Consider the following 27739-nt stretch of genomic DNA (forward strand, 5'->3'; position numbering starts at 1 on the left):
AGAGCTGGGCTCATTCCGGAATTCTGAGAAAGACACCAGGTACTTCAGGAGAGCAAAAGCCCTTGACGACACGAGGATTGGGAAGAGGTGACTAAAGGAAAAGGAGAATCCTTACACAGAGAGCTACGCGATACAAAGGAGAACCTACACTGAGGACATCTCATCTAAGTCTTAACATCCAAAAGGCATTTCCCCCTCACCCCGTAGAAACTGCACAGGTTTAAATCTGACCCAGAGGCCCATCCTTGTCTAATCCTGGAAAGGAATCTTGACTTGAAACTGTCCAAGAGCTCAGATGAGTCCAGTAGCAAGAGAAAGGGTGTCTGGGTGCCCACTGATGGGAGGAGCTCCTGCGCCCAGCCCTGGAGGCCTCAGGGTTCAGGGGCCCACTCAAATCGCGCCAGAGAGCAAGACAGAGGAACTGGGGTTTGTGAGCCCTGTGGTTTTTTCTGTTTCCTGTTTCAGCAAGGCTTGTGTGCAAAAAGAAAGACAGTACCAAGACGGGAAACGCTAATGGGGCCCAGAGGAATGGATTGAGAGCTTATGCGTTACCCGGCTGCTGTCTTGCTCCGTCTGAGACCAGAGCCAAGACCTGCCCGGGAGCTGGAATGCTTCCCTGAGCTGCTTGGGCTGGAGCCTGGGACTCGGAGGTAACTGAGAAAGAGGATGCTTTTGTGTCCACGTTTGGGACTCCAACCTTGGGGTGGGGCAGAAGACACTCTATCATCCAAGTTTCCCTGGGTGAAGAGAGAGGCACAGAAGCGGGTGGTGTAGTTTCAGAGTGTTGGGGGTTCAGATAACCAAGAAAGTGTCCCATGCTGGTTTCCTGGGGCACTGGCCATGGCACAGGGGTGCAGCTTCCATCACTCCTTTGTTCCATCCCGTGGATTAGATTAGATGAGGAGTGAGTCAAATGACTTAGGGTTCAGGCTACCCAGTGACAGGGGCATGAATTAAATGACCTTTTGCAGTTCCCTTCAAAGCAGGGATCCCCATCACACAAAGTTGCCTTTCCGGCAGCTTAGGTGCAGGCCCCTCTCCCCTCAGCTCACTCTGAGAGCTCTGGACCAGGAAAGCCGGCCCCATGCAGGAAGCCATTCATCATCTCTGTCGCACACGAGGACAGGAAGTAGGAGTAGAAACTTGGAAAGACAGTGACAAGCCACAGTCAGGTGTGGGGCAGCGCCCTGGTCTCTCTTTGCAGCTGTGAAGAGAGCCTCCCCAGCACCTCTTCCTTTGAGCTCCGACTGAGCCCTGCCATGCGGGGGGATCCCCAGAGATGCCAGAAGGCCTGGGCAGTGGCCCAGTGATCTTTCTCTGAACCCTGCAGAAACCAGTTCCCTTTTCCTCTACAGCCTATCCCTGTCGGTCAGCCATCCCACATGGCTTCTTGTTTTTAAGCAAGTCAGTATGGTCGTGACATCCCAGCGACCTGGGTACGGTTCCTCTCAGCTGTGCCACACCAAATCCTAGCAGATGTGGTAGCCTGGGGGTGTGGGAACACTCCCCGCTCTAAGGAGCCATTTCTACCGCAGCTCCCCTCTTGGGTAAGAAGTCCCCATGTCCCCACGTCCGCCTGAGGAAGCAGAGGGCAGTGCAGCCCTGTGTCTCAGGGGACTAAGGTGGATGGCCTAGGGGGAGAGCCAGGCAGACCTCATCTCAGGGCCTGTCTTCTCACCACACCCTTTCCTCTTCACAGCAGGGAGGGAGGAGGATTCTCAGAGACTGGGGCATCTGCCTCCACTACAGAGCCAGCAGGTAACCTGGAGCCAGCAGGGAGGGGAGCTTGCACCCCACACTTTAATGTTGCAATGCAGGCAGGCCCCACCAAGGGACTTCTTTGCCTTTCTGCCTGGCCTAATAGGGATGGTGACTGTGTTCAGACCACAGAGAAATCCTCTCTCCTTGTAGTCCAAACCCAGAGGTTGGATGAACCAGAGCAGTAAATATGATTTTAACCTGGGGCCAGACTCCCCTCAATTTGGTAAACAATATACTCCCTCAAAGAGCAGGATGGAGGAATTAGAGGATGAGATGAGGTGTTCTTGGTCTGGCAAGCACTGGCTTCGCTTGGGGCCTTTGTCTTACAGTGATAGGTCTTCAACATCCAATATCAGCATGACAAGGATAATAATAATAATATTTTTATTATAAAAAGCTAACGTCTATTGTGTGTTCTATGCCAGGTGTGTGACATGCACGTTGTCATTTAATCCTCACAACCTACAAGGCAGGTTCTAGCCCCATTGCATAAATGAGGACTCTGGGGCTTAGAGATGTCTAATAGCTTGTCCAAAAACACACAGGCGGCAGGTGACAGAGCCAGGGTATGAATCCACACAGTGTGACTCCAGAGCCAGGGCTCCCCTCTGCTATCTACGGCAGAACAGCTGGGGGCTATGGCTTAGGGATGCCACAAGTGTAGGGATGCACATAATCCTGAGTCTCCTTCATTTAGTCTTTTAAACCTGATATGAATGGGTCTCTTGGATCCTTTTCTATGTTTTTAAATAAGGAAAGTGCCAGGTGGGAAGTCAAGGGATCACCCCTACCCAAGGAGTAGAAGTGAGGAGAAAAGCCTAAAGAAAGCAGAGAGCCATTCACAGATGGTATGTAGAGGACAAACACTGACAACTCACAATTCTGTTTGCAGTCAGCACTGCCCAAGACCAGAATATGTCCCTCTAACCCTCAAGAGTCAGGCATTTGGGAGTGTCCAGGGCTTGACCACATAAGATGCCCCTCAGGGAGAGAGACTGCCCCACTCCTGACCCCAGAGAATGAGTGGCAGGATCAGAGAGAAAACAAGAATCCTGCAGAGGATTCTGGACTCAGCCAGGACGGGCAGCCACGTCCCAGTAAAGGGGCATAGAGGCTGCTACCTGTTGAGTCTGTTTGGCCTATAAATAAACCCTGAGGGGTTAGAGCTGGCAAGTGCCTGCTGGTTGGTGAAGCTGCAGTACCCTTCTCTGACCTCCCCAGGAACTCAGGCTCCCAGGGTAGTGGGTCGTGGGAGGGAGAGAAGCAGCAGCAGCTGCAAGGGGAGTCCCTCTTCCTTCAACAGTCCCTGGTCTGACTCCAGTGATCAGGGGAGGCAGGGCACAGAATTTCCAATGCTCAGGATCCAGCTCATCCAAATCCAGCCCCAACTCAGCAAACTCACCAGGGGGCTCTAGGAAAATAAGCAAATTCACAGAAGGTAGGTGGGGAAAAGTAGGAAAGAGAAAAGAGAGAAAGGCACAGAGAAGGAAGGAGGGATTAGGCTTTGGGTGCTACGTGAACACAGGATAAGGCCATGCAGAAGGATGTCCTGTGGAAACTGCTGTTTACTATTTTTGTTGTTTTGTCTCTTTTCTGTTTGTAGTAGCCTTATTAAAGTATAATTCATGTGCTTTCTGGTTTGGATAGCAGGATCTGCCTCTGGGCTAAGGAAAGCAGACTTGGCACCAGACTTAGCCCTGATCCTAAATGATGGAACCCTCAGCTCCAAGAGTTATTGAGCCAGACACTCTGAAATGGGTTTTGGCCAGCACTGGGCATGTGGCAGGTGTTTGGTCAATACCGATTGGACTTGATCTGCACCTGGGAGGCAGAGCCCAGTTCTCGGCTTGCAGTGAAAGGCCAATGGACTAATGTCAGAACATCGTGATAAAGGAATTAGGGTGGGGTTTCCTTCCTCAACCATGCCATGTCCAGGCTCACAGCTGGTGGCTAAGGGCCAAGAAGAGGGCAGTGGGTGCTGGTCACCGGACTGGTCACATCCCAAGGGGGGTCTGGTTATCCCTCCAGGTCTTAAGAAGTGTCACTCAGCTATTTTAGTAACTACTTGGGCCAACAGAGAAGGAAAAGATGCTGATGTTCCTTTTAGATTGGGGGATAAGGGAAGAGAGGTGGCCAATTTAACTTTTTCTCTAGAAGTCTGGAAAATGAACACATACCTGCCACCCGAGAGGCTATAAGCTCATTATGATTTTTGTCAATTATTTCTCATGTTCCCCTGACTTAGAGGCATGGTGAGATGTTCAGTCAAGGAAGAAGTGGCAGCCAGAGAGATGCTTCCATTTTACTGAGAGGGATACACAAGCTAGAGAAAAGCAAGAATTCACCTCTGTTAGATTATATTAGTTCATTAGGAGACTGAGCCCTGGAGTCCTGCCTGCCAGATTGACACCATCATGTCGCACTTTCCAACCCACATGGATGGAACGAACTCCATGCTATTTCCGCCCCCTGGGAGATAGTCATTTTCTGCCCATCTTCTGACCCCTCCTCTTCCCCTCCCTCTTGGCATTTGGCAGATCCAGGCAGCTATTCCAGGAACTGGAAGCCAAGCACAACAGGTGCTTGGGAGGTCACCATGATCAGCCCAGACCCCGGGCCCTCCCCTGGCTTGGCCTGGTGGGCCGAGAGCTACGAGGCCAAGTGTGAGCGCCGGCAGGAGACCCGTGAAAGCCGCCGCTGCCGCCCCAACGTGACCACTTGCCGCCAGGTGGGGAAGGCACTGAGGATCCAGCAAAGAGAGCAGGTCCAGAGAGCTCGACTGCAGCAGTTCCTCAGGAGGAGGAACCTGGAACTGGAGAAGGACAAGGCACGGCAACCCCAGGACAGGGAGCACAGGCCCTCCAGGAGGCCGGGCCGGGAGACTGACCTCAAGGAGCGCTTGTCCTGTGCCAGCAGGGTCCCTTCCCACAGGCAGCAGGTGGGTCATGTCGAGGAACACACTGCTCTGTGCAAAGAGGGTGGGTGGGCTCAAGTTCACTAAAAAGTGATTTAAATTAAGTCCCTTCCTCTTCAGTCATATAGTAGAGATTATTTAGAGATTTAGAGATTTTTGTTGTTGTGCTTTTGCTTTTTTGCTTAGCTCTTTTTTTTTGTTTTGCACTTGCCTTTTAGAAGAGAAAAAATAATTTTAAAACAATTCCAAAGTTAATACCTAGTATCAGTTCAAATTTGGGCAATCTATACAAATCTTCTGCAGCTATCTTACAGCATCCACTCACCCATCAGTCATCAGATATTTACTGAATGCTAATTATATGCCAGGTACACAGGCCAATCCTCCTGATGCCCCTCTCCCAACACGCACACACGTATGTCTGTCCTCTGTTCTTCTGCTGGGCCATTGCACTCATTCATCTTTTCTCTTTCTCTTGCACCACTCCAGTTCTACTAAATCCACTCAGCTACGGCCTCATCTGGTCCAGGAAGCCTTCTCTGGCTTCTCCAGGACACCTCTGCTCTCAGTGGGCCTTGTGAGATTATAGATCCTCTAAGACTGTATAACTCTTTTAGGGCCCGTTAGTCTGGCCTGGGAAGGAACAGTGTTGGCAAAGATCAGGGTATATTGAGATGACCTTAAGCAGAAAACCATCTGTGTCTTCCTACCCATGTTGGGAGCACATTGGGAGCAGGGTTGGGTCTGCCGTATTTCCTGGAAATGCCTGGCACTGTGCCTGTACCCAGAGTGGATGCTCCATCAGGCTCCCTAACTAGTGGATCTGTTATGCTGAATAGGAAGTGCTATTCAGAGAAATGATCCCAAAGCCCAATTGCGAAAGAAAACCAACTCTGTACTTTCTAAGACAAAAAGGTTTCTGTATGCTTTTTTTTTTTTTTTGGCGGGTTCAGGAGAAAAGGAACAGAATATACAACTAACTAAAAAACTCCACTCCTGCCTATTAGTTATTTAAGGTCTTATTGAGACTGAGTCAGTCCACGTGACTGGATATCACAGGTATTTCTTAACCTTCCAGTGTTATGTTACCAACATAGAATTTTTGAGTTGGTAAGAAGAAAATATAAAGAGAGCAGATTAAATTGTGATCACTACTACTACACCCCTCCTGACAACTCCCTACTTTTTATTGGTGTGAATATCTGGACTTTTTTTTAATTTCAAAATATTATGGGGGTACAAATGTTGAGGTTACATATACTGCCTTTGCACCATTCGAGTCATAGCTACAAATGTGCCCACCCCCAGACAGTGTGTACCGCACCCTTTAGGTGTGAACTGACCCATGCCCTGCTCCCCGCTCCCTCCTGCCTGACACCCAATGAATGCTACTTGCATGACAACTCCCTGCTTTACCTTCACACAAAACCTCAGTGATTTTCCAGCTCTTACTAAGAGGAAGGAAGCCGTCCCTAGAATGTAAAAGGGACCTGAGGAATCATCTATTCCAAACAGGAGACTGAGACCTAGAAAAGGTGGGATCTGAACCCAGATCCCCTCACTCCCCACTCAGACCAGTTCCCTTTCCGTGCCACCATGCCAGCTGTGTAAGTGGCTAAGACCAAACAAGGTAGATCAGAGATTCTAGAGAGAAAAACTGGAGATAAGTGCAGCTCCCCACTTGCCTGGCCTGAGAATCATTCCTGCCAGCCAGGACAAGGATGGCAGGAGCAGGAGCAGCCTTGTGGCTCTGAAGGCTTGGATGGGTTACTTTGCTTTCCTGCGCCCAAAACATTGTCTAGTGTATTTGGCCTGCTATATAAAATTACCACAGACTGGATGGCTTAAACAACAGAAATTTATTTCTCACAATCCCAGAGGCTGGAAGTCAAAGATCAAGTCTCCAGCAGATCTGGTGTCTGATGAGAACATTCTTCTTGGTGTGCCTTCCTCTCGGCACATGCTTCCACGGCAGAGAGCAGAGAAAGGAAGCAAGCTCTCTCCTTATAAAGCCTCTCTTCTTATAAAGGCACTAATCCCATTCATGAGGGCTCCACCATCTGACCTACTTAATTTCTTCTCAAAGGCTCCACCTCCTGATCTCATATTGGGAGTTAGGATTTTAACATATAAATTTTAGGGGGACACATTCAGTCCATAACAAACATGACCACTGGATCATTTTTCGGCAATCAGGAGCACCTTCCAAGAGGTTCTGAGCAATGGTTTCCAGCATCCCCCACTTGCCTTTCAGGTGGCAGGGACCAGCTCTGAGGTCGTTCCAGCCCAGCATCCTCCTCCCTCAGGCGTCCAGAGGGATCCTGCTGACCACCCCCCCTCACAGTCCGGGAGCCTTCCACCACAGGACTGTCCCATCAAGAAGCCACCCAGACACCACCGTAGTAAGAGCAGAGCCTCCCTCACTCAGTGTCCCTCCCCGCTTCCCTCACTTCCTCGCCATGGCTTCTGCATCACCTTATCCTCCACCTCGTAGGTACTCAGACGAAGGCAGAAGCAGCACAGCCAACAATTAAGAATGATGCCAGTCAGCAAACCAAGTGAGTTGCTTTCATGTTCCTGACTCTAAACCCCCCACATCCCAGCCATCCTCTCCTCTAAGCTTCTGCTTGAATACCTCCACCCAGTAGGGAGAGAGGGCACAGTGACTCTCCATGTCCACCTCAACCAAGAAAGAGGAAACCCTTCCCTACCCCACTGGCTCTTCAGAAGAGATCCCAGGACCAATCAACCCACTGCCTCCTGACTTGCTTGATTCTTTGGTCTATTATCATTTTTTTTTTTTATTTCTTCTCTCCCTAGTTATGGAGTTGCAGTGCTGGATAAGGTAAGAACATCCTCACTTGGAAAGGGTTGAATTAGATGGTATCTAAGCTCTGACATTCTGGAATTCCACAGTAAACGCAGGCTGGGACAGAGGAGCACCTTCTTCCTAGATGGCAAGGGAGTGCTGCACACAGACACGGGGCCTGGAGGGACCTGTCAGAGTCAAGGCAGAAGGGGTCTGCTCTACACAAGCCAACTCAGGCTTTGGTTCTATGTCCCAGGGCTTCAGGGGACCAAGAGTCTTTCTGAAAATCTTTTTCTTTCTCTCTAGGAAATCATCCAGCTTTCTGAGTACCTCAAAGTAAGTGGCATGGGACCTCTCCCCTCAGTTTCTCGATCCACCTGCCCCCTCCTCCTCCAGGTTAATCTCACCTTCTTGCATTTTGCCTCCCAGGAGGCCCTACAAAGGGAGCTGGTCCTAAAACAGAAAATGGTGGTTCTCCAAGACTTACTGTCTACCCTGATTCAGGCCTCTGACAGCACTTGGAAGGTAAGAGAATGAAATCTTTGTTTGGATAAAGCCCACGGACTTCTAGAAGTTCCCACCTCATTTTTCTTTCCACATCATCACAGTAAGAGGAGGGGTTTTCTTACTACTGAAGAGTGAGCTGGGAAGAGGCAAGAGGTAGGGTATGGTGCTCAGACCTAGAGGTCAAACAGGGCACACTAAATACATACGTCACCAGCTGAAGGTCATGCTGCCACACATCTAGGAAAGATCCAGAACCAAAAGTGGCAAGAATTCCCATTTTTTAATTTCTTGGAAGGAAATAAGGAAGATCCTAATATATAATAGTTTATATTACTGAATACGGTAAATTTCAACTATTTTTGTGTGGGATTCACACCAATATTCATCCATGCCAGCACAAACCCACTACTCAGCCCAAACATGAATTTCAGAGTGGGAAGGGACCTTAGAGATGATCTACTTTGATCCTTTCATATTGCCCATGAGGAAAAAGTCTCAGAGAGGTCAAGTAACTTGCCCAAAGTTACACAGCTAGTTAGCGGCAGAACTGGTGAGGCCTTTGATTTTAATCCATTCATTCTACAAATATTCATAGACTATGTTCCTGTACCAAGCACTGGCCTAGCACTGAAAATAATGAGACTATTTAGGCAGGGTTCCTGCTTTTAGAGAGCTCGTGATTTTGTAAGGGAGACATATGCCTAAAAAAGGCAAAGATATGGAAAATAAATCTTTTCAGGATATAGTAAAATATAAGACGGAATGAGTGACTCCAGAGGAGAGCCAGAGGAATATTTATAGTTATATAAGCAATTGTCAGGCAAATGTGGGAGCAGGAATAGTATTCTAGGTGGGAGACACAGTACAGGCAAAGATCTATTCTAGAAGCATGAGGTAGTCTAATGCAATGGTTCTCTAACTTTTTTATTTCAGGACTCCTTTATACTATTTTAATTATTGAAAATCCCTAAGAAATTTTCATACTTACCGTATTAGAAATTAAAACAGAAATTTAGAAATGTTTATTAATTATAAAATAACAATAGGCTGAGCATGGTGGCTCACACCTGTAATCCCAGCACTTTGGGAGGCCAAGGCAGGAGGATCACTTGAGGCCAGGAGTTGGGAGACCAGCCTGGGTAATATAGCGAGACATCATCTCTACAAAAAACTTAAAAAGTTAGGAGTGGAGGCATGCCCTGTTGTCCTAGCTACTTGGGAGGCAGAGGCAAGAGGATCGCCTGAGCTCTGGAGTTCAAACTTGCAGCGAGCTATGATTGTGCCACTGCACTCCAGCCTGGGCAACAGAGCGACACTGTCTCTAAAAACATTTAAAAATAAAAAAAATAATAGTCAACTATTACCTGCTAACCTAAATTATATATTCTTATGAAAAATAACCCTATTTTCAGAAACAAAAAAAAAAAATAGTGAGAGAAACATCAACTTTACACTTTTGCAAATCTTTTTAGTGTCTGGCTAAACAAAAGACAGCCTGATTCTCACATTTGCTTCTGTGTTCAATTTGCTGCAATACATTTTTTTGGTTGAAGTATACAAAGAAAATCCAGTCTCACATAGATTTGTAGCTGGAAAAGAAAGGACCTTGCAGACCCCTTGAAAAGGTCTTGGGGGTTTCCCGGGTTCCTCAGAATCCCCATGTGGAAACCCCTAGATTAGTATGTTCAGGGAACTACAAGCAGTTTGATGCCACCAAAGCAAAAGCACCAGGTGGAACGAGTCAGACCTCACAACCTCACAGGCCTCTGTGGCATCTCACCATACTGGAACGTGGCTTTGCTAAAACAGAAAAATATCGTGGGAGGCTGGGGAAGAAAACTGAGAAGTTTCCAGTGGTATACAAAAGACTTCCTAAGGTGAGCCCTCTCTCTTCACATCAGACATCGTACCTGGATTTTGGGATCTATGGTCAGGGCTCCTGATTGTTAAGGAAGTCATTTTCATTGGCAGGGTAGGAGCCTAGGGCAGACAGCTGTGCATGCCAGGTGGTTTCCGGTGCTGCACTAAATTGAGATCATCTCATTCATTTGTTCAACAGACATTTGATAGGTTCCCACTCTGTGCTGGGCCCTGTGCTACAGGGACAAAAAGAAGTAGAGTCCTTGCTCTTGAGGAGTTCACACTCCATCCATGAAGACAGAGACGTGTAATAATAACTCCAAAACAATGTAATAAGGCTATAGCAGCAGAGTATACAAAGTGATACAGGGAAAAGAGAATTATTTTGCCTGAGAAGGAATAGGGAAAGCTCTAAAGGAAAGAGTCCATTTTGGCTGGGTCTTGAAGGATGAGTAGGAGTTTACCAGAAGTACAGAAGTAGGAATCACGAAGGGAAAAAAAGAGGAGAAAGGAATAGGGTGTTTAAGGTAAAGGAATCAGAATGATTATAGGCCGAGGTGTGACAAAGGTGTGCTGAGTGTGGCAAAAATGAAGGGATCATGTCAGAGTAGTGCCAAAGAAAGGGCCTCAGACAGGTCTCTAGAATTGTGAGACTTAAACTTTTTCTGTTGAACAGTGTATCTCAAACTTGAATAATGTATGGACTCCTTCTTAAAGGAAAACCATATATTTATCAGAGCTCCATGAGAATGCACACTACACAGTTTGAGCAACACTGCTATAGGCAATAAACAGAGCAGCCTTTTGGAGGTTTAAAGTCCAACACTCAACAATGTCTGGCCTCTCCTTAGAAGGAGCTCAATTGCTGTCTATGGAACTGAATTGAAAGTGAATGACCAGATCTGTGTCTTACAAGGTTCTATAACTTGTAACAGTGAGGATCCTGTCTCCAGATGGGAGTGTGGGGAATGCAGACTCTTGTAATATCCCAGGTTAGACACAATCAGAGCTGGAATTACAGCAAGCTTGGTGGGAACGGCATGGGTCGGGGATATATTAAAAGACATTTCTGGGGAGTTACACCCCATACTCCAGCCCAAAAGCAGAAGTTCCTCTGGCTGTGGTTTTCTCCTTCCCTTCTTCTCATCGCCCCCCCCCATCCTCACCCTTCTCTTCTTCCTCCTCCCCACCAACCCCCCAGCTTCCGGTTTGTAAAACAGAAAGTCTTAAACTTTTCAGTTGAGAGTTCTTGCTTCCTCGAGAACAAGACAACTCTCTATACCTCCCATGAATGCCTCAACTTCGATGCAAAGACAGCCCAGTCTGTGGTATTTGGGGAAAACAGTTGGAAAAGTGTGGCCAGAACTGGTTCAGACCTTTATTTTTTCCATTTGACCTCGATGGATTGAATCTCCAACTTCATGTGCTGAGAAGCTCACGCCAAACAATTTGAACCCCAAGGGTCCACCTCCTCGCTGACTCCAGGCCTTCTGGATGTAATAGGAGCAGCCCTGGAGCACTACTGAGACTCCCAAGCTGAGTCCAACCTTCACAGCAGAAGCAGCTCAGCCAGGAGAGAAAGCGAGCGCTCAACACTGGCACACTTGCGTTTTAAGATCTGCAGCGTGGAGTTGAGATCTTGAGATGACAGCGCAGCGTGGGATTGGCTGCAAGCCCTAAGCAACCTCTCCTAGAGCAGAGAGAGGAGCTGTGGGCTGGTGCTTCTGCAGCGAGGTGGTGGTGTTCTGGAGAACAGATCAGAGGCAGGGGAAAACCAAGAAAAGCAGGAGCTTGAAGCCTTCAGACCAGCACCAGGTGTGTATGGCCTCTGCCTTGTTCCCTTTTCCACTGGGGATTACTGTGCCTCTGAGCCCTGCCCCCCAGGGTGTAACTGCCTAGAAGGTCAGCAATAGGCCTGTAAAAGTCCTTCTTCCCACACACTGTAACACACTGGGCTTCGGTGTGAGGAGACCTGGGGCTCAGGCCAGGAAACTATGTGCCCCATTTGCAACAAGTTGGCTGCGACTTTCCTGCCTGGCTTGGAGAGTCCAGGAAAGCAGAGCTGTGGAAAAGAGATTTTGCTCAAGCCCCACACTTGGGTGGCCCTTCATCCCCACTGAAGGGCTATCATGAATTGTCTTCTGTTGCAACATGAATGGAAAAGTGATCTGGGGTTAGGTTGAATTACAAAAACAGTTGGAAGAGGCAAAATACTGGATTAAAGGCATACTATGAAATAGAGGGGAGATACCCACAAAGGGTAGGAGACTGGGAAAACGTAAGAATATGCCTTGGGCCTGTTTTCTTCCCAAACTCTAGCAAGATAAACATCAAACTCGGTGGGTTGGATTGCATTCTGTGAAGTGAGAGTTTGGGCAAAGGAAAATGCATGGAGTAAAATCTGAATTGGGGAGGTGGGTACGGAGCCAGTGGTTTCAGGACCTGTGGATTGACAACGAACAGGCCACTCTGGGGAAAGCAGCTGTTTTACCAGTCACTTCAGAGCCCAAACAGTGGAAGTCTTTGTCCCTGTCTTTTATCTGTCCCAAAGCCCTGTGGTTACTGTAGATGCCAAATCCCTGACTCTCAGCTCTCTCTCACATGAGACAGTAGGAAAAACATTAATAGCAGGAGGCACTTTTAAAAATTATTTTTGGCAAAGCTTTTTGCTTTTTCAAGGCCCAGTTGAGTAACACAGGAAGCAGAGAGGGTGGGCGCGCCCCCTGGCTCCCACAGTTAGAAGAGTTAACCAAACAAGATCAAAACAGGAGCTGTGAGATACCACTTCCTGCCTCCCGGGCACCCTGAAACTCACGGAGGGAGACAGACCTCAGAACAGAGTCCCCTCCTCTGCCACCAGACCGTTAGAGACCGGAAACGTGATAAGCGTTGGAAACGTCCAAGCTGCCTGACTGAGAGGGGCCGCGGCATCTCAGGCCTGAAGAGAAGTGTAATTTCTAGACCCCACACAAGTGTCCCGCAGGGCCTGGTTGGAAAAAGCCAGAGAAAGGATATGAAAACCTGTTACTGCGAGGGACTCATGGCCCTTTCTCTGGAAAACCTCCTCTCATGGTGGCACCCCCGCTCCACTCCATACATACATGTTCCTTACACAAAACTCAAGGCTGGAAGAACGAGACCCCTACCTGGGAAGAAGGGACAAGTCTGCAAGTGGAGGGAAGAACAAAGCAGCAAGGAAGTTGTTAGCTACTCGGCTGAAATACTGAAAAATCAAGAAACCAGAGGCTGGCCCTGCACGAGGGCCTTTTTCCACTCCCGCCCTTGAGATTAGCATCCTTCTTGGAATGTCCAAAATGCCATTAGTCAGACCTGGCTTCCGCGTAAATAGAATGTGATTTTCTGGGAAGCCCCCTAGCACCCCCTGCCATCCCCACCCTGCTTTTATATTTCCCCTTCCATTTATTGCTTTCTTAAAGAATGTCTCGCCTTGAGTCATGTGTGTGTGTGTGTGTGTGTGTGTGTGTGTGTGTGTGTGTGTTGTGGCAGGGAGGGGTGTATATTAATTAATCTGCTAGAGCTGCCATGACAAAGTACCACAGACTAGGGGACTTCAACAACAGAAATCTATTTTCTCACAGTTCTGGAGGCTAGAAGTCTGGGATCGAGGTTGATCAGGGTTGGTTTCTCCTGTGGTCTCCCTCCTTGGCTTGTGGATGGCCATTTTTTCTCTGTCTCTTCCCGTGGTCTTCCCTGGGTATAACCCAGGGCCCTGATCTCCTCTTTTCATAAGGACTCCTATGATATTGGATTAGGGCACACCCTAATGACCTCATTTTAATTTAATTATCTCTTTAAAGACCCTGTCTCCAAATATGTTCATATTCTGAAGTACTCAAGGTTAGGACTTTAACAAAGGAATTTTGAAGGGGCACACTTCAGCCCCTCACAGGGAGTAAGGAAGGGAATACATACTCCCCCTGGGATGGGAGATCCTTTTTGCCTTACTGGCCTATACTTTAGAGTCCAGGTACAAGACTGAGAGGAGAGGGGGAGTGCAGTAGTGCCTAGACAGGGGAGGGAGGTAATGAGAAAAAGGACAGCCTAGAAGCTTTCCTTCCAGTGGCCCCCTGCTGTAATACCCTGAGCCATTTGATAGAGAACTTCAAGGTAAAAAGACTTTCGGGGCCAGTCTGATTCTTTCTTGTCCCAGTCCAGAGAAAGAGAAGAAGATTCTCTTCTACCCAACATCCTTTATCATCTTTGCTCCTGTCTTCCTCCTAAAAGAGTTCATTGTGCTGGTCAGTGGGATGGGAATATAGAATAAAACTCTTTGTGACTATCTTTTGACCCAAACTCATTAAATCATCCCGTTTGCTCCAGGGACAGCTCAATGAAGACAAATTGAAAGGCAAACTGAGATCCTTAGAAAACCAGCTGTACGCCTGTACCCAGGTAAGCATTCTGGAGGACACTTCCAGCTCGGGAATCCAGAATTAAATGAGGAGAATGCTTGAACCTCAGTCCTCCTTTCTAGAAATACGACCAGATAGAGATTAACACACCCATTCCTACTTACCCGGTTCTGGCTTGGCCATTTTCACTTTAGCCCCTAATTCACCATAAGGCTATCTCCATCACTCTCCTCTCTCTCTCTCTCCCCTCCCACCCCCCATCCCAGTATCCTTCTCTTTGCACTCTGGGAAGGAATCCCAGCACTGACCACTTTTGTCAGCTCCAGGGAACCTTGAGAACACCTGAAACTGTAGGGAGAGGCCCTTGGTAAAGATTCACACCACCTAGACAGACCTTCATAGGTTCCAGTCTTTGATGAGTTAGATGTTCTCATGAAATCTTGCAAGATGATTTTCATCCCATGGGCAACTTTTTTCTAGTTTTCTAGCAACCCCTAGAAGAAAGTTAAAGCCTGTGACTCCTGGCTCTTCTGTAACATTGTTATCCAGCATTAGTAATCTTTTGATTGGCCTAATCTTGGATTATAAGAGATAGAAAGAAATCAGCTTCACATTTGAGAAGGCATACATCTCTGAAACGTAGGGAGATGTCAAATAAGAGAATGGAGTGGAGCAGGCAGACTTCTCCCATTTGGAGTCAGAGAGAAAAGATAGTCCTGGCCACACAGTTAGGGTCTTACAAAGGAACAAATTTTATATAGTCTATAGGTTTGCTGGTCCACAACTTTTATTTTTTCAGTATGACCTGTTTCATCAGGCTCTTATGAATGAAATAATGCCAACCAAGGTCATAAGAGAGCCCCCAGAATACCAATCTATTCATTTTCAATGGGGGATAAGACTTAACCAATGACCAGCATAGTTAAGTCTAGTAATCGGGACATTCCCCACGTATGACCTCAACCAAGTAACTCCTGGATCTGGTTATTAATGAAAATTCCAAAAACACAAGACCCACTCATATTTAAATCCAAATTTTCAGACAATTTCAAAAATAAATAGAAATGATTTCATACTGATCCCTAAAGTTTCATCATCTGGACTACTGCTTACCCAGTGGGTAATCCAGAATTGACAGTCACAGCTGCCTGCCTCCCCCAAAATCACAGGGCATAAAGAGGAAAGGCATGGGAAGGGCAAGATCTCCAGTGAATTTGCAAAGTTGCTCTTGTGTCTCTTTCTTAATCCCAAAGCCAGGAGTAACTTTAAAATGCAAACATATTAATTTAAAAACACTGAGTTCACTAGGGATTGTAGAGGAGACTACAAAGATTTTTTAAAAAGCAGCAGCAGAATGCTCCTTGCCCTGAAGGAGTTTACAATCCACTAGGGGAGGCAAATGAGTCAATAGAGTGGAACAATCGAGGCATACAGGGGATACTACGTGAACACTATGAACACTCAGAAAAGCTACCTAATCCATAAGGATGTGGGGGGTGGGAGTCGTTAGTTAAGATTTATTTGAACTGATGATACTTGGGCTACGAGCAGAGGTTAACCAACTCTAGGCAGAAGAAACTATATGAGAAAGGCAGAGGCCAAAAAGCACGGTGCTTAGGACATCTGCAAGCAGTGCAGCGTAGGTGGAAATAGCATAGGATGAAAGTCTGGGATTGTAAACAGGAGCTATGCCAAGAAGTTTGGATGTGATCCTTAGGACAACGCGAATCCATCAGAAGATTTACACAGGGAATGGCATGATCAGATCTGCATTTTAGAAAGAACACTCTAACTGCAGGATTTGAAGGGAGGCAAGGCTTGAAGATAGGGAGACTATTGCATCAATCCATATAATAATCTTATTAGCCTGAACTAAGGAAGTAGCAGTAGGGATAGAGAGGAGACAGATATGAGGATGCTGACAAGGCTCAGTGACCAACCGATAACTGGGAGCAAGTGAAAGAGAAATTAAGGTTGACTTCCTGGTTTAGGGCTTGGGAGCCCAGATGGGCGACGATGCTGACCACTGAGACAGGAAGCCCAGGAGAAAGGAGCAGGTTTAGAAAGATGAGTTCTGTTTGGACATGCTAGGTCTCAAGAGCCTGTGGAAGGCCCAGGGTACAATGCCCAGCAAGCCTGGGGCACTGCTTATTACCTTCCCACCACCCCACCTCTCACACTGCCTGCGGGACTCTCCCTTGCTAGCTCCAGCCTGGAAGAAAAGGCCCACCACCCAGCTACTGGTATCTCTGCCCTGGGGGCAAGGACCAGCTTCTTTTCATTTCTGTGTCTCGCCTCAGTGTTTGGCACACAGATGCTCAATGTGTATTTGTTGAATTGCATCAAACTTACAGAAATACTCCCCTTGGGGAATAAAAAAAGTGCTATTGGAGATGGAAGACCAGAAAAACAGCTATGAACAGAAGGCCAAGGAGTCTCTGCAGAAAGTGCTGGAGGAGAAAATGAATGCAGAGCAGCAACTGCAGAGCACGCAGGTGCAGGGCTGGGGACCCCAGGGCTGCTGGGGGTGGGGGAGCCAGTTGGACAACTCCCTGGAACTCCCTCCTCTCTGATCTCCCTCAGCGGTCCCTGGCCCTAGCGGAGCAGAAGTGTGAAGAGTGGAGGAGCCAGTACGAGGCTCTGAAGGACGACTGGAGGACCCTAGGGACCCAGCACAGAGAGCTGGAGAGCCAACTCCACGTGCTTCAGTCCAAATTGCAGGTACCAGGCACTAGGGTGGGAAGAGGAGGCACGTTGTGGGGAGGAGGGGTGGTGATTGAGAGAAGCTGCTCCCAGGCTGGGGGCCCCAAACGCAGGTGGGAGCATCTGGCTTTCAGTTCCTCACTCACTGTCCACTTTGTACAAGACTCACCGTTTTGGCTCTGAAATGTAATTTCAAGTTTAACAAGGATGTCTGCATTGATCATGCAAATGAACTAAGCATTCATTGGAATGACAACATCCAAATGCAAAGGGCTAGGCTGGAATATTCATCAGCCTACAAATGTCATACCCTAACCCACTCTCCAAACTCCATCCTAGTAGAGCATCCAGTTCAGAATTGCCCATATCACTGCCACAGAACAAAGGTCACTAATTTATTTATACGACAGTATTAACTAATACATCCTGCCAATGTGTTTTTTAAGTGATTACAGTAGTCCCTTGGCATTCTCAAGGGTTCCATCATGTCTAATCTGCTACCTTGGAAAAGTTAACTAACCTTCTAAACCTCAATTTCCTCATCTCTAAAATGAGAATAATAGTACCTATATCATAGGATCACTGTGACAATTATAAGGTAATCCATATAAAGCACTTAACACAATACCTAGCATATATGAGCACTCAGTAACGTTAGCTGTTATTTTGCATCGATTTTACTTACTCAGTTTGGAATTTTGAGGCTCCACTTCAAAAGCTAACCTTTGTAATTTTCCTACAGCACAGATCAGAATTGCTCACGTGGTAACAGCCTTATCACAGGAGTGAGCCTAACTGGCCACTCTGCATCACATTCACATCTCAACCTCTGTTGTTTTCTTCTCATCACCTATAAAGCAGCTCTTAGGAAGGTTTTGGGATTTTTTAACCTTAACTCTTTGTGAAAAATGGCCCTACCAAAAAAAAAAAAAAAAAATTGGTAGTGCTAGAATACGAAGAAAAACTGAAAACATCTAGAAAAGTGATGAATTGGAATTCCAAAGTAATCTGGTGATTCACTAACATGTCAAGACATGAATCCCTTATGAATTTCAAAAGTCTAATGCACTGTTATAAACATGAGGAACAGTGCAGAACAAGTGGAAGAATACAAAAAAAATCCCTATTTTCCCATTTCCCTAACATTCCTTCTCTATCTAAAATTCTACAATTTTCTGTAATTTTCTTCTTCCATGGGACCTGCCCCCAACCTCCACCCCAGCACTGACCTCCTTCTGGGTCGGCCCCACCTTCTCCCCCTTCCAGGGAGCAGACAGCAGAGACTTACAGATGAACCAGGCCCTGCGATTTTTGGAGAACGAGCACCACGAACTACAGGCCAAGATTGAACGCCTGCAAGGGGACAGAGACCTGTGCAGCTCAGATACCCAGGACCTACAAGGTACCTTCTCCTTTCAGGCCATGGGAGCATGGGAACCATGGCTGAGTGAGCTAAGTAAGCTCGGTGGAGAGAAAGGCTTCAGCCTTTCATTTGTTTGCTTGGCTGGCTTTATGATTTCATTTTACCTTAAGGGAGAGGCAGGGCTGTTTTAATCATCCAAGACCGAAAATTAATTTCACTGCACTACAGTATCTTGTTGTCTGAGCTCTCTTTTCCAGCCCATCCCTCTGGGCCAGATCATAGCTGCTCCCACATCAGTCACACCCATCAGGGCCACATTCCTAATTTGAAAGGGAAAGGTCAGTTGAAACACAAGGCATAGTGACAGTCTTCCAGTCACAGCCTCTGTGTCAGCTGAAAGAGAGGACCAGGTAGTGCGTAAATACAATCCTTAATTCAACCCAGCATTGTTGATGCACAAAATTCAAGGTACTTGGCTTCTGCCCGATCTCTTTAGAAATAGGACAAGTAGAAGACAAAACAACTTCCATTTGACACATTAGAGGCCACAGACATTACAGCACCTGTTACTCATTTTCATCCTCACACAGGAGTTCAGTAAGTCTGGGTTCTTCTATTCTGCTTTACACTATTTCATTTTCAGATCAACTAAAGAGATCAGAGGAGGAGAAACTCGCCCTGGTGACCGAAGTACAACAGTTACAGAGTAAGTTCCCTTTACAGATTCTCAAAGTAGCATAGGCGGTTTTTTAGCGTTCCGGAGACTTCTGGTCCACAAAAGGCATCCAGAGGAGGGATGAAGGGCCCAGCCTATGGCATCTCCTCTACCTCTGTGCATTTTCAGACTCTCTTCTTGTCAATTGAGGTCATTACATAGCTCTTCACAAGTTATATATTAGCCTCTGTTCCTTTTTTTCTTTTCTACTTTTCTCCTTCCATGCCAATGAACACCACTTACATTTATTTCTCCTAGAATTGCAGGTTTTAAAAAGTATTGGGTATTCTAGAGCAGTTCTTATTTTATGTATTCTAACTTATGTGCATGAATATGTCACATACACCTTTGTCACTAGGAATGGCTTAGAAAGTAAGCTCACACTACACGTGCCTCAATCCACTTCAAACTACATATTGGGCCCAGAAAGGAAAAGGGACTGCTTCTCAGAAGAAAAGCAGACAATTCCTGAAAAGCTGAGGAACATGACTCAATTAATACCTCTACTGTTTGTTCACCACCTTAACCTCTCACACCCAACAGATGCTTAAAGCAAACACCAGCCACAGGGGAGAGGGAGGAAGAACGTGGCAGACCCCATCAGGAGCGCCTACACAGCAGGAGCTGGATGGCAGGAAGTCACTTCAAAACCATGCTTTCACTCACTCAGTACAAATTCACTGAGCCCCTACTAAGTACCAGGCACTCTACACACTGATACAGTGTAGCAGTCAACAAAACCAATAGCTCCTTCCCTCATGAAGCTTACATTCTAAGCAAGCTCTACAGTCCAATGCAGAGTTTCTGTAAGCAAATAAATATGTATCAGGTCATAACAACTGCTATGGAGCAAAGTAAAGCAGGTTAAAGGGGAAATGGTTGCTATTTTATATAGAGTCATCTGGGAAAGGCTTTCTTCTAAGGTAACAGCTAAGCAGAGACTTGAAGATAAAAACATGACAGGAGAAACAAGGATGGTGTATTTGTAGCAAAGTAGCACATAGTGGGTGACTTGAAGGAAAGAAATTTATTGTCTCACAGTCTGGAGACTTGAACTTCAAAATCAGGGTGTCAGCAGGGTTGGTTCCTTCTGAGGGCTTTTGTGGAAGGATCTATTCCAGGCCTTTCTCCTTGGCTTTGTAGATGGCCACCTTCTCTCGCTGTCTCTTCACATCACCCTTCCCATGAACATACCTGTGTCCAAATTTTCCCTTCTTATAAGGACACCAGTCGTACTGGGCTAGGGCCCACCTTAATGACCTCATTTTAACTTGACTACCTCTGTAAAGAACCTATCTCCAAATAAAGTCACAATCTGAGGTACTGGCGGTTAGGAATTCAGCGTATAAATTTTGGGGACAAAATTCAACCCATAGCAGAAAGAAGCATTTTTAATAATTAAAGGTTCTAAGCAGAGTTCTGAAAAGAGACTCTTCATAGTAATCATGCTAGCATAGACAAGTTCCTTGTGTTTTCCAACAGGTCTGCTTCAGAATCAATCCGTACAGCTTCAAGAACAGGAGAAACTCTTAACAAAGAAAGGTCAGCAAAGTTACTACCGCAAATTCTAACATATTGCTGTTTCCTTGCCTGCCTGTAGGCAGCGGGATGGACTGTATGACCTCTTGGAGTCCCATCCAGTTCTGGGCATCCATTAAGTCAGGGATGTAGAGGAGCTTTTTAAGGACTGACCATTGGCTCTAAGGACACTTCAACTAGTTAACCTTCTATCCTGAGGTATATAAATCGTGAAAAAGAATTTCTATCCTCTCTGAAAGCATATGTCTGTGTTGAACATTTCAATAAATTGATTTTGAACTCAGGATTTCATGTCAATTTTTACACACTTGATTTTCCAAATCACATCCAACTCCCAGCCCTAAACCACACAGCATGCAAGAGTCACCTCACTCTTGGCCGTAGAGTCTGTTGCCCAAGCTTCCTGAGAATTCATCACGTATACAAAGCGGGCAATAGCTCCTCTCCTATCCACCACACATGACTTTTTGTTTTCTCTTCACAATCACTGGGTATAATATAACAGATAAGGCAGAATTATTATGCCCACATAGTATGGATTGAAAACATGAAGGTCTATGGTCACACAAATTAAGGACAGAACTAAGACAACAATTCAGAACTTCTGACTCCTAGTCCAGTGCTCCTTTCACCAAGACTAAGATTAAAAGGTGGCTAAAAAACCATCTTTAGCCACACGAAGATAAATTTTAGGATATAACCGCCATTTTCATGACTTTGAAATAAGGACATTAAGGGAAAAGGGGTCATATATTGAAGCATCCAGCACACCTACCCGACAAACTAGTAAAGATGAGACATACAACCAAACAATTCAATTAGTATGAATTCACGAAAAACATCTAGCATTGGAGAACAGTGGGGGGGATGCAAAAAAAAGTGCCAACTTTGCCCTCAAAGAGCTGAAATTCCAGGTGGCAGTCCAGGCCAGAGTGGGATCCCAATGGGAGTTCTTTATGTCAGAGAATTCCATTCCATTCAGTCTAGCCAAGGGCAGGCCCTCCCGTTTTCCCTCCCCTGCCCCCACTTCCCTGCCCCCACTCACTCTGTGACAAGGCCCTTCCTCAGAGCGGTGGGTCTCACTCTCACTGAGAATCTGGCTGCTTTTTTAGATCAGGCTTTGCCTGTGTGGAGTCCCAAGCCCTTCAATAACGAAGTGGAGCCTGAGGGTACAGGGAAGGAGAAAGACTGGGATCTCAGAGACCAGCTGCAAAAGAAGACTTTGCAGCTCCAGGCCAAGGAAAAGGAGGTGAGAAGGTGAACTCAGATGGTGAGGGGCTTATCTGCAGAGCGGTAGGGGAAACTGGGAGATAGTCAGCTGGTAGGGATTTCAAAGTTTAAATTGTGATTGGAGGCCCGCAGGTATTCATTTGCCTGTATAAAATGTCTTTGCTTTTTGGACTGACTTGTCAATCTTTTCCCTTCCTTATTTACACCAACTCCTATTCAAGGTTTTATTAGTTACCTTTTGGAAACTCAACCTAAACTCAAACACATTTTAATAAACATATTAACTTCTCAAACGTTGTACCATATTGAGTATCTTAAAGCTTCATATACCGTCTTTTAAATAATAATGCTCTTTCCTCTCTGCATACCCACAAACATACATATCCCTGGAAGTATTCATATGCGACTAGCTCCTGGAAAAAGAGACTTGGACTAAAGTCACCTCTAGGTCTTCTGTGCTATTAAGAACTTCGTTTTTTGGTGTCCCCCATTTACAAAACACTTGCAGGTACAATGTCACATAAAAAAACTTATATGTATAAGTGTAATATTACACACATTATATCATTTAAATGAACATATTTCAGATACACTAGGTGAGACAGAAAGACAAACTCAAATCTCTAAGAAACACTGGGGAAGGGAGGATGGTAAAAATTCCAAATAAAGGAAGCAGTAACTTACACACGGTAGTTTCCCCTACCTGGACTCTGTCCCAGACAGAAGTAATGGTAATGACCTTGGTTATATTCTCCCCAGTGCAAGGAACTGCATTCAGAGTTAGACAACCTCAGTGATGAGTATCTCTCCTGCCTGCGCAAGCTGCAGCACTGTCGAGAAGAGCTGAATCAGAGCCAGCGACCGCCTCCCACAGTAAGGGGGTCTATCCTCCCATACACCCCTTGATGACAGTGGCACAATTCCTTCTTTAGCCAAGTCTTGCACAGAAAATTTTATCAGCCCATGCCAACATCTAGCCAGCCTGTCCCACTCCGCTTGGTTTATACTATACTGACAGTGTGGCAACCATGGGAAGAAACACTGCCATCCAACCCCAACTTTCGTGGAACACTTGAGCTGAAAGGGAAAGATTTACTATTAGCTAAAGTATGAAAGGGTGTTCTTTCAGCCTATGGTGAGCATGATGGCAAGGACAGAAGGAGGAGATCACAAGTACTGAGGCAGGCTGGGGGTGGGTGGTGGCTCATGCCCGTAATCTTAGCACTTTGGGAGGCTGAGGCAGGAGGATCACTTGAAGCCAAGAGTTCAAGACCAGCCTGAGCAATACAGCAAGACCCTGTCTCTACAAAAAATTTTAAAAATTAGCCAGGTGAATGGTGCACACCTGTAGTCCTTCCTATTCAGGTTGAGCCAGGAGGACTGCTTGAGCTCTGGAGTTTGATGTTGCAGTGAGCTATGATCATGCCATTGCACTCGAGCTGGGGGGACAGACAAGACCCTGTTTCAAAAAAAAAAAAGTACTGAGGCATACGAACAATCATATGATTTTGCTGAGTTATTTTCCATCCTTGATTATTCATATCAGCATATAAGTATCTGGCTCCTGCTGAATATGGTTCCCTGGGGTTGGGACAGTGGTAAAGTGATTTTTATCCCAAGGGAGGGGACAGAAAGTGGGAGAGACAGTGAAGTAAATAGCTGTTTCTCCTCCACCAACCCAAGGTTTTCCACTGGGCTAGAGCAGGAAGAAGGAAGATTAGTTTTGCCTTTATCTCCTCCACCCAACTCATGGCTGCTTTCTTCTGCCTCCCTTGCCCTCTGCACAGAGACAATGTGGCCGATGGCTCCCGATGCTGATGGTGGTGATTGCTATAGCACTGGCAATGTTCCTGGCCAACAAAGACAACCTGATGAATAACTTGTGACAGCTGCCTTGGTTGACAACCAGACGCAAGCAACTCAATGAAATACTCGGGTCTGGGAAGTTTACAGCTTGGGTTTTTTCCCAACTGAATTGGGATTTCTGACTTTTTGTTGTTTTGTTAACCAACTGTAAATAAACTTCACCTGACCAGACTCAGAACTCTTGGTTTATTTCTGAACGACGTTATCACAAGTATCACATCACTTAAGCATACTGGTCTACTCTCCTTAGTCAAATTCAGTTGGATTATATAAACATGCAAAAAAGCCCACAGCCATTCTACTTTCCTGCAAGACACTACCCACATAGGGTAGGTATATTTACAAAGCTATCATACAAATACTGCTTTCTCCCCACCATCTCTTTCCTCTTATCCAGTGAAAAATGAAGACATCTCCACTAAGAGGACTTCCTAACATAGAAATGGCAAACATGTACTGCCAATGCTACCACCGCCACCACCATCACCTATTCCCATGCCCTTTGCATATGTGGTGAATTGATTACAGCATTCCCCCACTCAAGATGCTTGGAACGAGCAATTGAGATGATTCCTATACACCATCCCCAACCTAGAGATGATCATTTACTGAGTACCTTCTACATGGGAGGAGAGTGAAAGTCAGAGGGCCACAGCCGGCAGTGTGACTATCTCAGAGGAGATGCTGAGGTCAGGAAAGTCATTCTGAGTCCTAAATCGGATTCTGAGGTTCTTCTCCCAGGTGTTTAGAATGTCCCTCAGGGCTGGGAACAAACTCTCTGGGACACTAAAGGAATAGAGCAGGACCGGGGGTTGACCTAGCAGCCATGAGATCCGGACAGCGAACACTCGTAGTGGAGTCAGGGCTAAGCAGTTGTCATCTCCTTGGTTCAGGTGAAAGGTATAGGGGACAGGATAGCCAAGAAGGATCCCAAATACAGTACAGAGATTCCAGTCTGAGGAATGGAGTCTGCTGTGTGAGACTGCTAGCGATAGGTCCCTCTTCAGCCCCTGCAAATGTGTGATGATTTCAGCCACAAGGGTCTTCAAGTCCTGAAGCTGGTCCAGGGAGCAGATAGTGGGGTGAGGTTGGGAGCTGGAAACATTTACAAAGGCTATGGTACCAAGCAGCACCTGCTCCAAGTGCTGACGTGCATGCTCAGGACTGATAATAAGGTTGTTTTCTCCAATCTCAAGGATGTGAAGTCCCAGGGTGAGGAAACCCAGTCCCTGCAGCTTCTCCAGATAACTCTGGAGCTCTGACGCCCCTGCACGGTTACAATCATAGAGCAGAGCTGGCTTCAGACCCCGGGCCACAGCCAGCACCTCTCCAGCGAGATGAAGACAGATGGCGCGGGGTGGATCTCGTCTCTTTCCCATGCGCAGGGTCTGCTGAGCAGCTGCCACCAGCAGCTGAGGGCTTGGTGCTGACATGAGATCTAGAAGGAACATCAAGCATGGTTTCCTTAGCTAGCCACAGTTCCCTTCCCTGCGTTGCATCTTTCAGCTCCAGATACTTGAGCAGAAGCCTAGGAACAAAGCAGTAGCAGGGAATTATTAACACCAGCAAGTGACAGACCAGGAAACCTGCCAGCAGCCTTCCCATTAAGTGTTATAGCATCTTCCAAAGGTTATTTTGCCCCTTCCTCTGCTTTGAAATGCTGATCCAGCCCACCGAAGATGGAGTCACCAATGCTATCTGATTTCTCTTGTTGACTTGGTCTCCCTGAGTCCCAAATTTGTGGTTTTCTGAACTTATGGCCAGATTTACATTTTATCTGGCTTCTAAATTTTACCTATTGCAAATTACGTTCTCTGATTCAAACCTTAAGGAGTTTGGGGCAGAGAAGAGGCAGATTAGTCTTGGCAAAATTCAAAGAAGCATTTCATACAAAACTGCCCTTCTGGGACTTAACTCTAGGTTCCAAATGTATTCTTTCCACTGCCAGCTTCCCCTCCTCTTCCTGCTAAGAAGCGTTTTAAAAACAGCAATCTGATTAAACTAACGTATCCTAGAATGTGGACTAAAAGCCATTTCACCCTGAGATATAAAAATAAATAAATGAAATCCGCTAGCGCTGCAGGAAGGTCATATTTTAACTTCTACTGGCCCCGCCTCCCCCTTCCGGCCGACATCCAAAGACCCTCGGAAAATTGACTCCCCTCAATCCACACACCCACACCTAAACACTGTAGCGACTTGGTAAACGAGGCAGAGGTCTCGCTCACGTACGTCCTCCTTCCACTTCCGCTGCAAGTCCGCGGGCTCGGGAACTCCTTCCGGCTTCCTGCCCGCCGCAGGGAAGGCGGCTCGTGCCCCGCGCCCCGCTGCGAACACGGCCTGGTGCGCATGCGCACCCACTCGGACCCGCCTCTTCCCCCCCTTCGGTGACGTCATCCACCTGCTCACGCGCCTTCTGTTTGGACCGCCGGCGGCCCGCCTTTTCCGGCCAGACAGAACGCGGCCCCACCCGTCTGCGTAGAACGAGGAGGGGCGGAAGTGGACGAAAGAAGGCGGGACCTGGAGAAACCGGTTGCCCGCTGCCGCCGTCACTCAGCTTCGCGGCACGCCCTGCCTGGGTGATGGGACGTCTGATGTCCCACTTGACTGGGAAGCCAGAGCAGGGCACACGGCGCTTACTAAACACCTTTGATCTGTCTGCAGAAATGTGCTTTTTCTTCTAGACGTAACATATCTCAAGACAAGCAACATGTTGGACTGAATATCCTCACCTGTGAGTGGTGCTGCAAAGCTTTCTGAATTTTTTTTTTACTTTGACCTCCCTAAATTCTAAATTAGAAAGGCTGAGCTACGAGGAGAAGAGATCTCTGGGCAGGGTGTGAAGGCGTGCGTATTCACTGCTTCTAGGCCATGGAGGTACTGCGGTGTGCAAAAGAGACGAAAACCCCAACCTTCGTGGAGCTTAAGTTCTAGGAGTACAGTTTGCCGATTTCAAATGAGAAATTAGGAGCGAAGATGCAGAGGCTTTTCAATCAAGTCCGGAAGAAAGTGTTACTTAAGAGTTACCACTTTTTTTTAACTACCAGTGATTTGACCCATACCATAAAGAATTCCTTGAGAAAACCCCAATATCAAGGAAATGGCCCACATTTATTTATACATGGACAGCTGAATAGAGGTGAAGGGAACTGCTGACACCTACTCTAGTTTTCACTCCTGGCTCTACCTGAGTGGTATCTTCTGTGAAAAGAGATAACCGAAGTAAAGATGGGGCCAGCATGGGAGGAGGACCAGCTTGTAAGAGCTACCAGCCTAACTCTGGTTCTTAGCTCAGAGGGAGTCAGAAGCAGAGACTAGAAACCAGTCTTCTAATTTTCCCCATATTTATTTATTTTCCCACAGTGCTTAACAATAAATCCCTAAAATGAAAGACTTATTTAGTTCATTCATTTATTCTAGCAACAAATATTTGAGAACACACTGTGTACCAGACACTGTTCTAAGAATTGGCAGCAAAGTCAGAAACAATCCCTGCCTTCAGCAAGTCTGTAGTCAAGCTGGACACAGATGCTGAGCAATTACAAGGGAAATGATTATTCTAAAAGAGGAAGTATAGGTTGCTATGGGAACATATAACCAGGGACCTAATTATATGGGGAAGGGACCAGCCCAGATCTAATACTTGCGGTCCCAATTTACCTCCAGTGGGTTCTTTTTAACTCTGAACTAATCCAGTTTGGTAGGCTACATACACAGTGAGGAAAAGAAAGAGCTGGTAAGAAAATTTAACTCCTGGCCAGGTGCAGTGGCTTACGCCTATAATCCTAGCACTTTGGGAGGCCAAGGCAGGAGAACTGCTTCAGGCTAGGAGTTCTAGACCAACCTGAGCCACGTAGCAGGACCCCATCTCTACCAAAAAAAAAGAAAAAGAAAAATAAGCCGGCCAGGTGTGGTGGCACATACCTGTAGTCCTAGCTACTCAGGAGGCTGAGGCAGGAGGATCGCTTGGACCCAGGAGTTTGAGATTGCACCACTGCACTCCAACCTGAGTGACAGAGCGAGACCCTGTCTCAAAAAAAAAAAAAAATCTAACTCCTATCCCAGTTTAAGCAAGGTAAAGGGTAAAGGCAAGGAAGTA

General features: G+C 46.6%; 2 protein-coding genes across 7 annotated transcripts in view; one reads left to right on the forward strand and one right to left on the reverse strand.

Annotated features, from left to right (window-relative positions):
- C23H1orf74 (chromosome 23 C1orf74 homolog) overlaps positions 1-25966 on the reverse strand; it is a 113187-nt gene extending 87221 nt beyond the window's left edge. For 2 of the 4 annotated variants that reach the window (XR_006731071.1, XR_006731072.1), the window contains exons 1-2: positions 25823-25966; positions 24257-25168 (exon numbers count right to left, since the gene is read on the reverse strand). Coding sequence is in view for 2 of the 4 variants with exons in the window: in XM_045536174.1 (XP_045392130.1) it covers positions 24282-25091 (810 nt within the window). In the remaining 2 variants the exon portion in view is untranslated. Of the gene's footprint in view, positions 1-23807; positions 25169-25822 lie in introns of those variants that run through there. The other 2 variants (XM_045536174.1, XM_045536173.1) reach the window with 2 other exon arrangements.
- On the forward strand, positions 562-23811 carry TRAF3IP3 (TRAF3 interacting protein 3). Of its 3 annotated transcripts, none has more exons than XM_045536167.1 (16): positions 562-650; positions 4299-4699; positions 6930-7077; positions 7170-7233; positions 7496-7520; positions 7791-7820; positions 7914-8009; positions 14193-14264; positions 16579-16719; positions 16808-16945; positions 18194-18329; positions 18934-18996; positions 20488-20547; positions 21657-21793; positions 22534-22647; positions 23562-23811. In XM_045536167.1, the coding sequence occupies exons 2-16, from the start codon at positions 4358-4360 to the stop codon at positions 23658-23660; spliced, it is 1665 nt and encodes a 554-aa protein (XP_045392123.1). In that variant the 5' UTR covers positions 562-650; positions 4299-4357; the 3' UTR covers positions 23661-23811. The 3 variants fall into 3 exon arrangements, with proteins under 3 accessions (XP_045392123.1, XP_045392121.1, XP_045392122.1); XM_045536165.1 differs by lacking the exon at positions 562-650 and adding an exon at positions 1700-1758; XM_045536166.1 differs by lacking the exons at positions 562-650; positions 22534-22647 and adding an exon at positions 1700-1758.
- Positions 25967-27739: the final 1773 nt, after the last annotated feature.

This window comes from Lemur catta, chromosome 23 (assembly GCF_020740605.2).
Source record: "Lemur catta isolate mLemCat1 chromosome 23, mLemCat1.pri, whole genome shotgun sequence".
Taxonomy (NCBI): domain Eukaryota; kingdom Metazoa; phylum Chordata; class Mammalia; order Primates; family Lemuridae; genus Lemur; species Lemur catta.

Bases quoted from the DNA above. Each gene is read 5' to 3' on its own strand.
- TRAF3IP3 (XM_045536167.1), top strand. From the start codon at position 4,358: ATGATCAGCCCAGACCCCGGGCCCTCCCCTGGCTTGGCCTGGTGGGCC. The intron at 7,821-7,913 runs GTAAGTGGCATG...TTTGCCTCCCAG, and splicing joins AGCTTTCTGAGTACCTCAAA to GAGGCCCTACAAAGGGAGCT. The intron at 16,720-16,807 runs GTGCAGGGCTGG...GATCTCCCTCAG, and splicing joins AGCAACTGCAGAGCACGCAG to CGGTCCCTGGCCCTAGCGGA.